The sequence below is a fragment of the Rhinopithecus bieti genome, unplaced genomic scaffold (genome assembly GCF_001698545.2).
Source record: "Rhinopithecus bieti isolate Rb0 unplaced genomic scaffold, ASM169854v2 scaffold_17939, whole genome shotgun sequence".
NCBI classification, from domain to species: domain Eukaryota; kingdom Metazoa; phylum Chordata; class Mammalia; order Primates; family Cercopithecidae; genus Rhinopithecus; species Rhinopithecus bieti.
In genome coordinates, this window is record NW_016809446.1 from 118679 (window position 1) to 136028 (window position 17350).

The 17350-nt window shown below is 36.6% G+C and overlaps 1 protein-coding gene across 6 annotated transcripts in view; it reads left to right on the forward strand.

Annotated features, from left to right (window-relative positions):
- The window catches only part of CREB1 (cAMP responsive element binding protein 1), an 81184-nt gene that overhangs the window by 51116 nt on the left and 12718 nt on the right, over positions 1-17350 (forward strand). For all 6 annotated transcript variants that reach the window (XR_001888645.1, XM_017889368.1, XM_017889371.1 and 3 more), the window contains one exon: positions 1238-1388. Coding sequence is in view for 5 of the 6 variants with exons in the window: in XM_017889368.1 (XP_017744857.1) it covers positions 1238-1388 (151 nt within the window). In the remaining variant the exon portion in view is untranslated. The remainder of the gene's footprint in view (positions 1-1237; positions 1389-17350) is intronic.

Consider the following 17350-nt stretch of genomic DNA (forward strand, 5'->3'; position numbering starts at 1 on the left):
TTTTTTTTTTTTTTAGTTTAATTGTTTTTTTCTGTTTATTTCCGGAATCTTTATGGATATCAGTTAACCATTTTTCTTTGGATTCGTTTGAATATTTCAGGAATATAGTGAATGCCAGGTTAGAAATTTGCTGATTGAGGAAATAATAATAAATCTGTTTCTGAAAATATTTTTATAAATGATAATGTATTTTGCCTGTGTTAGGTAATGACAGTTGTATCCTTTCACCATGGATAATTGAATAATCCTGAAACACCAACTGGAGAGAGTCATAACTTATTTAAAGAGCCCTAATGTTTACAGAATATATTCTGTTATTAAGCGAGTATTTGAAAAAGATACTATTTTGCTTATTGATGAGAGTAAAACACCTTTTCACTTTACATGCAGGTACTCAAAAATTGTAAAGCAGGATGTCAGTGAATTTGAATTCTGAACGTCAGTTTGAAGATGGTAACATGTTTAGTATATAAATCTTTTCCACTCAAAGCATACATTTTAATTGATATTAATAATTAATATTAATAATTTAATAAAGACCTTCAAATTTTTTTAAGTAACATTAGGTTCCTTAGGAGAGCATATTATTACACTGTTTTAGAAGCAGTTTGACAAATAGTGATTGTGTTTGTTTTACAAATGGTGAATCAGCAAAATAAGTTTATTAAGTCATTATCATTTACATTAAAACAATATGTTTTCAAATAATATAATTGGCATCAGGTGATACACTTTTTCATACTTTCAGTTTTGTTTTAATTCTAAATCTCTAATAGTTGACCATAATGCTTTATCTTCTTTTCATTTTGCTATTTTATGAAAATCATGGTCGTTTTATGTCGTGGCAAGAGTCTACTTGAAATTTTTTAATATGAATTTACCAATATCAAAGGAAGACATTGAGGACTATACTCTATCTAGGAAGATCATCCAAGCTGTGCCCCACTTACCTTTTAGACTTAAGTTTGGTAAGCATGTTAACAACAGAATAGAACTGCATTCAAATGAAAAATATAAGATCCAGCAGACATAGGTTACTGTAATAAATACATTACATTGGGAATTATTTCTTAGTAGTGGCGCAGAGTGCTGATTCTTTCAACACTTTAGCCAGAATCATCTTTTCTTTTTTGTTTCCCTTTTAGTCCAGAATACATGCTTAGATTGATGATTGATACACATAATTGAATCAAGTTGCAGTGTTTCTGTCTTACACGATACTCACGGTTTCTTTCAGCTGCCTCTGGAGATGTACAAACATACCAGATTCGCACAGCACCCACTAGCACTATTGCCCCTGGAGTTGTTATGGCATCCTCCCCAGCACTTCCTACACAGCCTGCTGAAGAAGCAGCACGAAAGAGAGAGGTTCGTCTAATGAAGAACAGGTACATATACTGCATTTACTTAGATTGTTGTGGGTTAAGTGTGTCTTCACATTCTGCTGGATGTGTATCTTGACATCTACTGGTAATAGGATATTTGCATTGGATTTTTTTTTCCAGCAGAATTAATGGATCTTGCTAAATTTTCTTTATTTAATGAGCTGCACTTATAAGATAGCTATAGGATTATGGGTCAATCTTTGATCATGGAGTAGTTTTCTTTCATGCAGTTTCCCCACAGGAGATTTAATGCACAACCTTCTTATGTTTGCACTCCAACCAGCTTGCCAGGTTATTTCAAAATGGTTTCTTTTCATGTATAGTATTGTTCAAGAAGATCAAGAGTTTCACATATTTATATTAACTGTGTGTTAAATTTTATCTATATTAAATTTACTTGATATAAAGTAAATGTATGGTGGCCAGTTCATGTTTTAATGAATAATATCTTTACTCAAAATAATAACATTTTAACACCTAAAGATTCTTCAAAAATATATTCTAAGAATACCATGTTACGGACAAAAATCTTAAAATAGTCTTCAAAAACTACTACCTTCAAAATCTATGAAATGTTGGTAAAGCAGTTCTCAGAAAGTAACTTCATTGCTGTAAATGATTTTGCCGTAAAAAACAATAAAAACAAGTTACTAAATATTAGTGTAGAACTTTCATATAGAAGTGACCGAGACAAACAGAAGAAGATGAAAATAAGGATATGTAAAGTTTTAAAAAGTTTGAAATTGATGAAAGTATCTCACTGTTCATCCCAGGATACGTCAAACACTGATAAAGTGAAAGAAGCAGGGCTTCCAAGTCCTAGCCCTGTCCCTCCATTTCGGGAGAAGGTATTAACCTTCTATACCTCAGGTTTGCAAAATGGGACTCCAGCACATACCCAAAGTATTGTTTTAAGAGTCAAGAAAGATAATTCCTTTGAAAGCACTTTGTAACTGTAGTGCTCTGTTGAAATGGGTGTGTGTGTGTGTGTCTGTGTGTGTGCAATTTCACTTACAGCTCAGATCAGCTTTTTTGTTCCTAAAATATTCTTAGCTGTCACAATGTTAGTAAATTATATCTGAACGCAGAGATTTTTTTGAGATATTAGAAAAAGAGTTAGAAACAAGCCAAGTGACTTTTTTTTTCTTTTTTTCCCTCCTGAGACAGAGTCTTGCTCTGTCGCCCAGGCTGGAGTACAGTGGCACAGTCTCAGCTCACTACAACCTCTGCCTCCTGGGTTCAAGCAGTTCTCCTACCTCAGCCTCCCGAATATGTAGGATTACAGGCGCCCACCACCACAGCTGGCTAATTTTTGTATTAGTAGAGACATGATTTCACTATTTTGGCCAGGGTGCTCTTGAACTCTTGACCTCATGATCCACCCTTCTCAGCCTTCCAAAGTGCTGGGATTACAGGCATGAGCCATGGTGCCCAGCCCTCAAGTGACTTTTATTTGTGTTCCATCTGTCTGTGATTTTGAGTATTTAGGTTTTACTAAACAGAAGCATAAAGGCTGCATTCATAATTTAAATATATTTTAAAATATAAATTAAAATCCATAAATAAAAATTAAAATCTTTTCAGTTTTTAAAAATGTTTATAAGGAAACTCTTAACTTAAAATTAGAAGCAAGTCTGATTAAGAAGTCTCAAGCAAAAGCTGAGTAGTAATATTTAAGACAACACTGCTTACTAAAGCAACCAGTTCTAAGCAAACATAGGAGCAAAATCAGAAAATAAATCCTTTTGATTATAAAACACAACAGAAGGACTTCTGTTTATGTCTATGTAGTTTGGCTCTGTGGAACAAAATGTTTCCCCATTGGCCGGGCGCAGTGGCNGGAAACTCTTAACTTAAAATTAGAAGCAAGTCTGATTAAGAAGTCTCAAGCAAAAGCTGAGTAGTAATATTTAAGACAACACTGCTTACTAAAGCAACCAGTTCTAAGCAAACATAGGAGCAAAATCAGAAAATAAATCCTTTTGATTATAAAACACAACAGAAGGACTTCTGTTTATGTCTATGTAGTTTGGCTCTGTGGAACAAAATGTTTCCCCCATTGGCCGGGCGCAGTGGCTCACGCCTGTAATCCCAGCACTTTGGGAGGCCGAAGCAGGCAGATAACAAGATCAGGAGATCGAGACCATCCTGGCTAACATGGTGAAACCCTATCTCTACTAAATACAAAAAAATTAGCCGGGCGTGGTGGCGGGCGCCTGTAGTCCCAGCTACTCGGGAGGCTGAGGCAGGAGAATGGCATAAACCCAGGAGGCGGAGCTTGCAGTGAGCCGAGATCGCGCCCCTGCACTCCAGCCTGGGCAACAGAGCAAGACTCCATCTTAAAAAAAAATATGTTTCACTGCGTTGACTGGCAGACCAAATTTCCTTTTTCTTCTATTTATTTTTCTTTCAGATTTATGACCACTGCCACCAACAAGTTAGGAACAGGGCACACGTAACTACAGTTGCTACCAGCCTTTGCTTGCCTGAGACTTACCATGGACTCTTTCATTACATTACTTTGCTTAGATGTAGTTACCCTACTCTTGAAAAAGGAAACTTCCCATTGATTCTGCTATAGTTCCTTTCCCCTTTCCTTACCAGATTACTGCTGCTTCTACTTTTTCAGCCTCCATTCACTGGAATCTGGCTTCTGTGACTAGCATACCCCTCATATGTCTATAAAAAGGTACAAATTCCCTCCCACTTGGCAAATCTAGTATTTTCTTTCATTTAATTTTAACTCTATGGAGTATGACACTTTCGACTTCTCATTACTCTAAACTCTTCCTTGGCTGGCTTCACCTGGTTTTCTGACTACTTTTCAAATTTTTCCTTTGAACCTTCATCCATATCCATGTATTTCAGGCATTACTTTATATGCTGATACCTCCTAATTCTATATATTCTGGGTTTGACCTTTCTGCCGAGTGCTATTTATTAAGCCCCAGTATATATTATTTTATTAATTCTACCTACAGTGAGGTAGAAGCTTATCCCCACTTTAGAGGAGGAGAAGGTAAATATCAGAGAAAAATCAAATATATTGCCAAAGGTCACACACTTTATGAGATTAGTAGAACTGAAATTTGAACCCATATCTGGCACCAAAGGCTGTAAACATGCTACTTCACTGATTCCAATATGCAGCCATCTTCTGCTGTGCCTCTCAAACCAGAGCACATGGCAGTATGCTAGGGATGTGTGTGTAGCCTTAGGAGGTGAATGTGGAGTGCTTTCCTTTCCTTCAATGTTCATTTTGCTAAAATATTTGAGAGAAATAAACCTTTTTTTTTTTTTTTTTGGTTGAGACAGAGTCTTGCTCTGTCGCCCAGGCTGGAGTGCAGTGGCTGGATCTCAGCTCACTGCAAGCTCCGCCTCCCGGGTTTACGCCATTCTCCTGCCTCAGCCTCCCGAGTAGCTGGGACTACAGGCGCCCGCAACCTCGCCCGGCTAGTTTTTTGTATTTTTTTTTAGTAGAGACGGGGTTTCACTGTGTTAGCCAGGATGGTCTCGATCTCCTGACCTCGTGATCCGCCCGTCTCGGCCTCCCAAAGTGCTGGGATTATAGGCTTGAGCCACCGCGCCCGGCCATAAACCTTATTTTTAAGGTAAAATAAGAGATTTAAGAGAAATTTATGCCAGCAGTGGTTTTGCTGCACCACCAGAATCTCCATATTTGGTTTCCTCTTCTAGTGTGACTATTTCAGTGGAAAAGTTAAGAGAAGCACACTCTTCCTAAGCATGCTCACTAGGATGAATGTCCCTTATGCACATCAAACACAGCCTATCTTAAAGTAAACTTTGATAGGAAAAGATTGTAATCCAAAAAATTCATCACTATCCAAATTGGCATTTATTTCAAGATGAAGATAAGTGGTAAACATTCTAAAAGAAAGTGTAGACAGCTGTTCTATTAATTTGTGTTGCTACAGTAATAACCACGAATCTCAGTGTCTTAAAATTTCTTCCTCACATGTGTTACAATTTGGCAGCTGCAGGTCAGTTGCTGTGGCTCTCCTTCATATGCCCATCTGAGTCTAGGATCCTGGGCTAGAGCAGCACCTCTTTGAGAAAAGGGCAATGCTTTTGAAAACATTTGCTTGATTGTGGTGAACATTACATCTACTTGTGCTCTGTCAGCCACAGCACAGGCAAGGAAAGCCCGAAGTCAGTGTAGTGGGAATGAACTCTTCCTACAGGAATGGGGAGTGAAAAATTGTGAAAGTAATGCAGTCTGTGACCTTTGCCTTTATGTAACTTTACATTGGAGGAGGATTTTAAAAGCAGGTTCCCAAAAGGCAGAAGTAACAAAGGAAAAAGTTAAATGGATGTGATCGTATGAAACTATAAACCCCATATTTAGCAAAGTAAAAGAAAAGTAGCAAACATTTTAACAAATAATGTCAGAAAACTAATGAGTTGAGGGATATAAATAGGCAGATTCTTAGAAAATGGATAGGGTGAAAAATTTGAAAAATTCTAAAAAAATTAAAGTATAATTGATATGAATTAAAATATATCCATTCAACCATATACAACTAGCCATTAACAGTAAATAAAGATGTATTTTTATTAAGATGGGAAGATGTTCTCGGACAACAGCAGGTTACCAAAGAATATGTACATTACTATCAGTTTTTTTAAAATTTATTATTATTACACAAGTAAAACATGTTCATTATAAGTAAATTAAGAAACATTACCTAAAATTTAATTACTTCTAATTTCACCATCTAAAATGTTAACATTCTAAAGTCAGTTTTTTTACTCAAACCAGTACAAAGGAAGGTAAATATACATTTTAATATATTTTAAGTAATTTTAAACTTACAAAGGAGTTGTAAAAATAGTACTACAGAGTTCCAGATACCCTTCATCCAGCTTCCTCTAATCTTAGTATATTACGTAATCAGGGTACATTTATAAAAAATAAAAGTACATTGGTATAATACCATTAACTGAATCGTACATTTTATTTCCCCAGTTTTTTTACTTATATAATCCAATTTGGGTACCATATTGCATTTAATTATAGTCTCCTTCAGTCTGAAAGTTTCTGTTTCCTTGTCTTTGATGGCCTTGTCACTTTTGAAGAGCAGTGATCTGTTTTCTTATAGAATATCCCTCAATTTGCATTTGTCCAGTGTTTTCTTATGGATAGATTGAGATAATAGGTTTTGGGGAGGAATTCCACAGAGGTATAGTGTACCCTTCTCATAACATCACATCAGGGAGCACATACATAACTGGTGATGTTAACTTTGATCACTTGGTTAAAGTGCTGTCCAGGTGTTTCCACTGTTGAGCTACCATTTTTCTCTTTGTCCAGCCCATAATCAAGGGAAGGAGAATTAAATTCCACCTCCTAAAAGGGAGAATATGAAACAATTTGTGGTCATATGTTAAAACCACCACAATAATTAGGTGTATTTTAGAAGAAATACTTGGGAGGCTATGCAGATACATTCTTTTCTCTTTAAAGTTTTGCCCACCAATTTTAGAATCCATCAGTAAATCTTGTCTACAGTAATTATTTCTATTTGCTGTTCTGATGGGAATTTTCTATATCCCCATCCCTTCTATATTTAACACTTAACAACTGAATTCTATAAACAAGATTTGTTTCTTCTCCACATTATTTTATCAATACACACATGTATTTTGGGAGTTATAATCCAGTACTATTGTTATTTATTATGTGTTCATATTGTTCTAGCTTTGGCCACTGGCATCTTTTATAAGTGTCTTCTGTGTCCTTTTGACATGCCTCATTTTTTTCTTTTTAAGCACATCTTTACTTTCTGAGACTGCAAGATTGTCCAAGTTCTCATGTTGTGTTTTCCCTTCCCTAGCCTTGGAATGAGCTGTTTTTCCAATGATCCCTAGTTCCTTTATTAGAAAATGGTGGCCAATATGGTGAAACCCTGTATCTACTAAAAATAGAAAATTTAGCTGGGGTGGTGGTGCACGCCTGTAATCCCAGCTACTCCGGAGGCTGAGCCAGGAGAATTGCATGAACCTGGGAGGTGGAGGTTGCAGTGAGCTAAGATGGTGCCACTACACTCCAGCCTGAGTGAAAGAGTCTCAAAAAAAAAATACATACATATATATATACACCTTCATATACGCACACATTCTTATTTCTGTATCTTTATATATAGTTGGCTCTGTTTTCCATAGTCCACATCTGTGGATTCAACCACCCATACATTTAAAACCTTGAAGAAAAAAAAGTAATAATATAGCAATTTTTTAAATAATACAAATAAAAAAGTAATTTAGTATAACAACTATTCACATAGTATTTACATTGTATTAAATATAAGTAATCTAGAAATGATTTTAAGTATATAGGGGGATGCATATAGATTATATGCAAATATAATGCCATTTTATATAAGGGACTTGAGCATCTGTGGATTTTGATATTCATGAGAGTTCCTGGGACCAATCCCCCATAGATACTGAGGGACAACTATATACTTAAAATAAATATGAATATGCAGTAACATATCTGATTCTAAGCTTTAACCACATGGCTCACTGTAGACTTCTCTTTGCCTATTTGTAACTTCTTTTTCTGACAGAAACTTGGCTTATATGTTTGTTTAAATCTACTATACATACAGAAAACTTGTAAGAACTGATAATATGTACCCTTGTGAGAAACAAGTTTGCCAGTTACAGTGCAGTATTTATATACACTTCTTTTTGTTTTTGGCCTAATAGTATTTAGCAAAAGTGCCGTTTTCTAAAGTTATTTCACTCTGCTCCTTTTTTCTCTACCCCTTTCAATAAGATTATATCATATGATTATAGTACAGTTCGATTTGTCACCATCTTCAGTTCTGGGATTTTCTGACATCCCTAAGTTTTTATCCTTAAATTTGCATGTACATAAGTTCACTCTTTGTGCTGTATAGTTTTATGGGTTTTGATAGATGCAGTGTCATGTATCTGTCACCACAATGCCATAAGGAACAATTACACTAGTTAACTAACAGTTATATAATACTAAGTAGTCTCTTATATCCCTTTGAAGTCAGCTTCTCCCACACCCTGAAAACCACTGAACTGTTTTCTGCCCTTACAGTTTTGCCTATTTCATAATCTCTTATAAATGGAATCTTAAATTATAATTTGTAGCCTTTTAGATCTGGTTCCTTCATCTAGCAAAATGCATTCAAGATTTATTGATTTTATTGCATGAATCAGTAGTTGGGACTTATCCCAGATGATTCCATTTTATAGATGTACTGTGCTTTGTTTATTCACCTTGAATTTCATCCCAGTTAATTCCAGTTTTAGAGAAATAAAGTTACTATCAACACATAAAGGTTTTTATGTGAACTATCCATTAACATGAGTAAATATCTAGAAGTAGGCTGGTTGCGTGGAATGTAACTAACTGTATATTTAACCTTTTAAATAAACTGTCCAGTTGTTTCCAAAATGGCTATACCGTTTTGTATTCCCACCAGGAATGTATGAGAGTTCGGTTGCTTTGTATCCTTGCCAAAACTTGACGTTGTCAGGTTTATTATTTGTCCCCCAGCTCTAGAAGTTGTATAATGGATATCTTGTGGTTTAACTTGCACTTCACTAGTGAATTTTTTTTTTTTTTGAGATGGAGTCTCCCTCTGTCACCCAGACTGGAATGCAGTGGCAGGATCTCAGCTCATTGCAACCTCTGCCTCCTGGGTTCAAGACATTCTCGTGCCTCAGCCTCCCTGAGTAGCCAGTATTACAGGCACCTACCACCATGTCCAACTAATTTTTTGTATTTTTAGTAGAGATGGGGTTTCACTATTTTGACCAGGCTGGTTTTGAACTTCTGACCTCAGGTGATCCACCCACCTCGACCTCCCAAAGTGCTGGGATTACAGGTGTGAGCCACCGTGCCCAGCCTTCAGCTAGTGACTTTTATGTGATTTGCCATCTATATGTTTTCTTTGATGAAATGTCTTCTTAGATCTTTTAGTCATTTCTATTGTTTGTTCCCTTTTGTTTTCAGAGACCTTTTTTCCAAATCCTTTGTCAGAGCAAGTACATTCTTTCAGTCTATAGCTTTTTCTTTAATTTTCTTAACATTATCTTTTGCAGAGCAAAAGGTTGCCATTTTGATGAGGCCCATTTTATCAGTTTTGTCCTTTGTACATCATGCTTGTGGTATTGTATTTATGAATTTTCTGCCTGGATAGGCCCAGCCCACTTACACATGTCTAAGAGCCTGTGGACAGGCCCACTGGTGCCCACATGCATCATCTGGGGTGCCTGAGGATTGGTTGGTCCTGCCCATCAGCACCCATTGTCTGGAGTCATGAGGACCAGCTTGCTCTTGCTATCACACGTGCCACCCAGAGGCCTGCAGACAGGCCTGCCCGGCCTGCTGCCACCGTCAAGACCTTTGTGTCCACATACCAGCCAATCTGGCATCCCCATCCTCAGCAAAGCTTTATCACAGCCTCCACTGACAACCGAAGCCTAAGCCACTGAAGAAATCATAGATGCCCTGAGAGAATCATAGATACCACCGTTGATGACAGTAAAAGAAATCATACAGAGACAACACATCTGAACCCACCTAGAATCAAATCCAGAGCCTCCTACCCAGCTAACACTATAGCTACATCTATAGTAAAAGTCTTTGTCTACAAAAGCCAGTCCATAAAATTGGATAAAGCAGCAGTTGCACAGATAATCAAGATAAGGACACGAGAAACATAAAATACTAAGGAAACATGATACCTCCAAAGGAACACAATAATTTTCCACTAACAGATCTCAAAGAGCAAGTAATCAATAAAATGCCTGAAAAGGAATTGAAAATAATGATCTTAAGAAAACTAAGCAAGAAACAACAAAACACAGATAGACAATACAAATAAATCAGGAAAACAATTCATGATCTGAATGAGAAACTAAACAAAGAGGTAAATATTTTAAGAAAAAACAAATTCTGGAACTGAAGAATTTAATAAAAAAGCAGTCGAGGACTTCAACTATAGACTAGATCAAGCAGAAGAAAATTTCCGAACTTTAAGACAGGTCTTTTAAAATAACCCAGTCAAACACACACTAAAAAGGATGAAGAAAACCTACATAGGACATCATAAAGCAAACAAATAATTCAATTTTGGGAGTGCCACAAGGAGAAAAGATAGGAAAAGGCATCAAAAACCTATTTAACAAAATAATCACTGAACACCTCCCATGTCTTGAGAGAGAGATATATATCCAGATACAGGAAGCTCTTATGTACTAAAACAGTTTATCCAAAAAGGCCTTTCTAAGACACATTCTTTTCAAACTCAAAAGTCAAAGACAAAGAAAAAAGAATTCTAAAAACAGCAAGAGGAAAATACCAAGTCACATGAAGGAATCAGATTAAAGGCCGATTTCTCGGCAGAAATTTTACATTTCTGAGTGGGATAATAATATTCAAAGTGTTAAAAGGGGGAAATAAATATGGCCTGCCAAGAATACTATACTCAGCAAAGCTATGCTTCAGAAATGAAAGAAAAATAAAGTCATTCCCAATCAGAAAGTGAGGAAATTCATCACCACTACACCAGTCCTATAAGAAATGTGTAAGAGGATCCTACATCTTGAAATGACAGGATGATACCTGCTGTATCATTAAAATATACAAATTATAAATCTCACTGGTAAAGTAAACATGCAATTGAAAAAAAATAAGGAACCGAATGTTATCACTACAGAAAACCAAATTAGCAAACAAAAATGACAGGAATAAGCCTTCACATATCAATAACAGTTTTGAATATAAATTTTAAATTCCCCAATTAAGAGATATAAACTGGCTAAGTTAGATTTTAAAAAGCCAACCTGTGTATTTCCTCCAAAAAACTCACATCACCTGTAAAGACATATGTAGCCTGAATATAAAAGGATGGGGGTAAAAAGTCCACACAAGTGGAAACCAAAAGTATGCAGGAATAGCTATATTTATATCAGAGAAAATAGGCTTTAAGTTGAAAACCATAAAAAGAGAGCAAGAAGGTCATTATATGATAGAGGGATCAATTCAGCTGGAGGACGTAAAATGATAAATATATAACACCCAATGCTAGAGCATGAGATATATAAAACGAACGTTAGAGCTGAAGGAAGAGATAGACCCCAATATAATAATAGCTGGGGACTTCAAAACTCCACTTCCAGCATTTGACAGATCATCTAGACAGAAAAATCAGTGAACATCGGACTTAAGATGATCTGTAGACCAACTGAACCTAACAGTTTCAGAGCATTTCATCCAAAAGCTGCAGATTCCGTTCTTCTCATCAGCACATAGAACTTTCTCCAGGATAGACCATATGTCCACAAAACGAGTCTCAACAAAGTTTTAAAACTCAAAATTATATAACATATCTTTCCAGACCACAATGGAATTAAACAGTAATAGGAGGAACTTCAGAAACTGTACAAATAAATGGAAATTCAGCATGCTCCTGAATGACTACTGGGTCAGTGAAAAAATTAAGAGGGAAATAAATTTATTGAAACAAATGAAAATGGAAACACAACGTATAAAAACCTATGGGATACAGCAAAAACAGTGCTGAGAGGGAAGTTTGTAGCAATAAATTCCTGTATCAGGAACGTGTAGCAAGATTTCAACTAAAAAATCTAACAATACACCTCAAGGAACTAGAAAAGAAGAAGCCAAACCCAAAATTAGTAGAAAGAAACAAATAGTAAAAATCAGAGGAGAACTAAATGAAATAAAGTCTAAAAGAATCAATACAGGGCTGGGCATGGTGGTGCACACCTGTAATCTCAGCACTTTGGGAGGCCAAGGTATGTGGATTCTTGAGCTCAGGATTTCGAGACCTGCTTGGGCAACATGGCAAAACCTCATTTCTACAAAAAAACACAAAAATTAGCATGGTGTGATGCAAGCCTGTAGACCCAGCTACTCAGGAGGCTGAGGTGGGAAGATCACTTGAGCCAAGAAACTGAGACGGCAGTGAGCCATGATTGTGCCACTGCACTGTAGCCTGGTCAACAGAGTGAGACCCTGTCTCAAAAAAAAAAAAAAAGAAAAGTTGTTTTTTGTAGAGATAAACAAAATTGATAAGCCAAGAAAAAATGAGGGACAAGATCCAAATAAATGAAATTGAAAACTAAAAGGAGACACCACAGCTAATACCACAGAAGTATAGGGGATCATTAGGGACTATTATGAGCAATGATACGCCAACAAATTGAAAAACCTAGAGGAAATGGATAAATTTCTTGACATATATAACCTACCAAAATTGAATCAAGAAATGGAAAACCTGAACAGACCAATAATGAGTAATGATATTGAATCAGTAATAGTCTACCAATAAAGAAAAGCCCAGGACCAGATGGCTTTACTGCCTAATTCTACCAAACTTATAAAGAACTAACACCAGTTCTCCTTAAACTATTCCAAAAAATTAAAGATGAGAGAATTTTTCCTAATTAATTCTCCAAGGCCATCATTGCTTTAATACCAAAACCAGACAAGGACACAACAAAAGAAAACTACAAACCACTGTACTTGTTGAACATAAATACAGAAATTCTCAACAAAACACTAGCAAACCTAATCTGACAACATATCAGAAAGATAATGTACCATGATCATATGGGATTTATCCCAGGGATGCAAGTATGATTGTTGGACCATATTTGCATATGCTCATGGTGTGTTATTGCATGATATATCACATCAGCAGCATGAAGGACAAAAGCCATATGATCACATCTGTAGACACAGGAAAAGCGTTTGATAAAATTCATCCTTTCTTGATAAAAAATAATCAGCAAATTAGGCATAAGAAGGAACATACCTCAACACAGTAAAGGCCATGTATGATAAACCCACAGCTAACATCATATTGAATGGTGAAAAGCTGAAAGGCTTTCCTCCGAGAACTGGAATGAGAGAAAGATGCCCACTTCTACCATTCTTATTCAGTATAGTGCTGGATGTCCTAGTCAAAGCAGTTAGTCAAGAGAAAGAAATAAAGGGCATCCCAACTGGAAAAGGAGGAATCAAATTGCCCTTGTTTGCAGATGAAATGATCTTACATATGGAAAAAACTAAAGACTCCACCAAAAAACTGTTAGAACTGATGAACAAATTCAGTAAAGTTGCAGAATACAAAATCAGCGTACAAAAGTCACTAGCAACTCTTTTTTTTCTTTTTTTTGAAATGGAGTCTCGCTCTTTTGCCCAGGCTGGAGTGCAGTGGTGTGATCTCAGCTCACTGCAAGCTCCACCTCCCGGGTTCATGCCATTCTCCTGCCTCAGCCTCCCAAGTAGCTGGGACTACAGGCGCCCACCACCACGCCCGGCTGATTTTTTGTATTTTTAGTAGAGACGGGGTATCACTGTGTTAGCCAGGATGGTCCCAATCTCCTGACCTCGTGATCCGCCCGCCTCAGCCTCCCAAAGTGCTGGGATTACAGGCGTGAGCCACCGTGCCTGGCCAAAAGTCAGTAGCAATACTATACACCAATAATGTACTGGCTGAAAAAGAAATGAAGAAAGCAATTCCATTTACAATAGCCAAAAAATAAATAAATAACCAAGTAGGTGAAAGATCTCTACATTGAAAACTGCAAAACACTGATGAAAGAAATCAAGGAAGACAAATGGAAAGACATTCCACACTCATGGATTGGGAGAATTACTATTGTTAAAATGACCATACCACCCAAAACAATCTACAGATTCAGTGCAATCCATATCAAAATAAAATGATATTTGTAACAGAAATAGAAGAAAGAATCCTAAAATTCTTACGGAACCAAAAAGAGCAAAAAAGAGCAAAAAGAGCCAAAGCATTCCTGACCTAAAAGAACAACATGGGAGGCATCACACTACCTGACTTCAAAATATGCTACAGAGCTGTAGTAACCAAAACATAGTATTGATACAAAAACAGACACATAGACCAGTGGAACAGAATAAAGAACCCAGAATAAATCTACTTATTTACAGCAAATGTGCCAAGAACATACATTGGGGAAAGGACACTCTCTTCAGTCAGTGGTATTGGGGAAGCTGGATATCTGTGTGCAGAGAATGAAACTAAATACCTATCTATCACCATACCCAAAAATCCACTCCAAGTGGATTAAATACTTAAACATAAGACCCCAAACTCTAAAGACCACTAGAAGAAAACATGGGGGAAATGTTTCCTGATATTATACTGGGCAAAAACTTCATGGCAAAGACTCCAAAAGCACAAGCAACAAAAGAAAATAGTTAAGTGGAAGTACTAAATTAAAAAGCTTCTGAACAGCAAAAGAAACAACAGAGTGAAGAGACAACCTGGAGAATGGAGGAATATTTACAAACTGTTCATCTGACAGAGGACTGATAAACAGGATATACAAGGAACTCAACCTAACAGGAAAAAAAATCCTATTAAAAATTGGGAAAAGGTCTGAATAGACATTTCTCAAAAGAAGACATATAAATGACCAAGAAATATATTTGAAAAGCTCAACATTACTAATTGTCATATTAAAACCATAATGAAGTATCATTACATTAGAATGATTATTATCAAAAATACAAGAAGTAACAAACATTGATGAGGATGCAGAAAAAGGTGAACTCTTTCTAACTCTTTGTGTTAGAATTTTCTCAACGTTGGTCAGAATGTACATTAATGCAGCCATTATGGAAAATAGTGTGGAGGTTTCTCAAAAAAACTAAAAGAACCACCATATGATCCAGCAGTCCTTCTACTGGGTATTTATTCTAAAGAAAGGAAACCAGTATTGCATCACTTCACGGTAGCTAAGATAGGGAATCAACCTATATATCCATCAACATATCAATGGATTAAAAAAAGTGCAGTATATATATACAGTGGCATACTATCGAGCCACTAAAAAGAATGAAAATTCATTATTTGTGGCCATATGGATGAACTTGGGGGATATTATGGGTTATGCAGAATAACTCAAACATGGAAAGATAAATACCACATGTTCTCACTCATGTGAGAGCTAAAATTTTTTTGAGCTCATGGAAGTAGAGAGTAAAATTGTGGGTATTAGAGCCTGGGAAGGGAAAGTGAGATAGGGAGCATGGGGAGAGGTTGGTTAATGGATACAAACTTACATCTAGGTTGATAGAATGAGTTCTGGTGTTCTGTAGCACCATAGGGTGAATATGGTTAAATACAACTTGTTATGTATTTTCACAAAGCTAGAAGTGAGGATTCTGAATGTTCACAACCCAACAAAATAAGATGGATATGCTAGTTACCATAATTTGATCATTATATACCGTATACACGTACCAGAATATCACTGTATCTCATAAATATGTACAATTATTTTATGTCAACTAAAAAGGGAAAAAAGAATTCTTTGCCTAAATCAATATCACACAGACTTGTTTTCCTCTAAAAGTGTTAAGTTTTATGTTGAGTTTTATATTTAGATCTGTAATTCCCTCCTGAGTTTACTTTTGTATAAGGTATGAGGATGTGTCAAGATCCATTTTTTTAATATAGGAACATCCATTTGTCCAGACCATTTGTTTAAAAGACTATTCTTTCTCTATTGAATTGCCCTTGCTTTTTTTTTCAAAAATTAATTGACCATATTTGTGTGTGTCTGTTTCTGGGATATCTTTCCATTGATGTTTGTGTCTGTCCTTTAGCCAATACCATGTTGCCTTGAGTTCTGTACTTTTATAGTAAGTCTTGAATTTGATAGTGTGAGTCCTCCAACTTTGTTCTTAAAATTGTTTTGGCTGTTCTGGTTCCTTTGCATTTTAATATATTTATAATATGCTTGTTGATGTCTACGGAAAGCATGCTAGAATTTTGGTTAGGACTGTGTTGTGTCTATCGATCAAATTGTGAAGAAGTCACATCTTAACAATATTTAGTTTTTGATTCCATGAACACAATATAATCTTAATTTATCTTTCAGCATATAGATACTGTACATATCTTCATTTCCTTATATAAATCCATGTTTTAATCTATTATCTTTCTGCTGCAAAAACTCTTTTACATTTCTTAGAAAATAGATCTCCTGGCAATGAATTCCCTCTAGTTTTGTTTGAGAACGTTTATTTCATCATCATATTTGAAAGATATTTTTGTTGGGTATAGAATTCTGGGTTTATCTTTTTTTATTTGAAGTGACGGACTTTAAAGATGTCACTTCAGGCCGAGGTGGGCGGATCACAAGGTGTGATGTTCGAGACCATCCTGGCCAACATGGTGAAACCCCGTCTCTACTAAAAATACAAAAAATGAACTGGCATGGTGGCACATGCCTGTAGTCCTAGCCATTCGGGAGGCTGAGGCAGGAAAATTGCTTGAACCCGGGAGGCGGAGGTTGCAGTGAGCCCAGATCACACCACTGCACTCCAGCCTGGCAACAGAGTGAGACTCCATCTCAAGAAAAAAAAAGATGTCACTTCATTTTCTTATGATTTAAATGGTTTTTAACAAGAAATCTGTGTGTATATAATGCTCCTTTTCTCCCTCTGCCTCTGATTTTCAGCATTTCAAATACAATATGCCTAGGGATTTTTCCCTCCCTTCCCTCCTTCCTCTCCCATCCCCACCGTATTTATCTTAGTTATTGTTCTTCTGTCTGTGGCTTGGTGTCTGTCATTAATTTTAGAAAATTACCGGCTGGGTGTGGTGGCTCACACCTGCAATCCCAGCACTTTGGGAGGCCAAGGCAAGCAAATCTCAAGGTAAGGAGATCGAGAACATCCTGGCCAACGTGGTGAAGCCCCATCTCTACTAAAATACAAAAAATTAGCCGGGCGTGGTGGCGTGTGCCTGTAATCCCAGCTACGCAGGAGGCTGAGGCAAGTTCGGAATTGCTTGAACCTGGGAGGCAGAGGTTGCAGTGAGTCGAGATGGGGCCACTGCACACCAGCTTGGCGACAGAGCAAGACTCTGTCTCAAAAA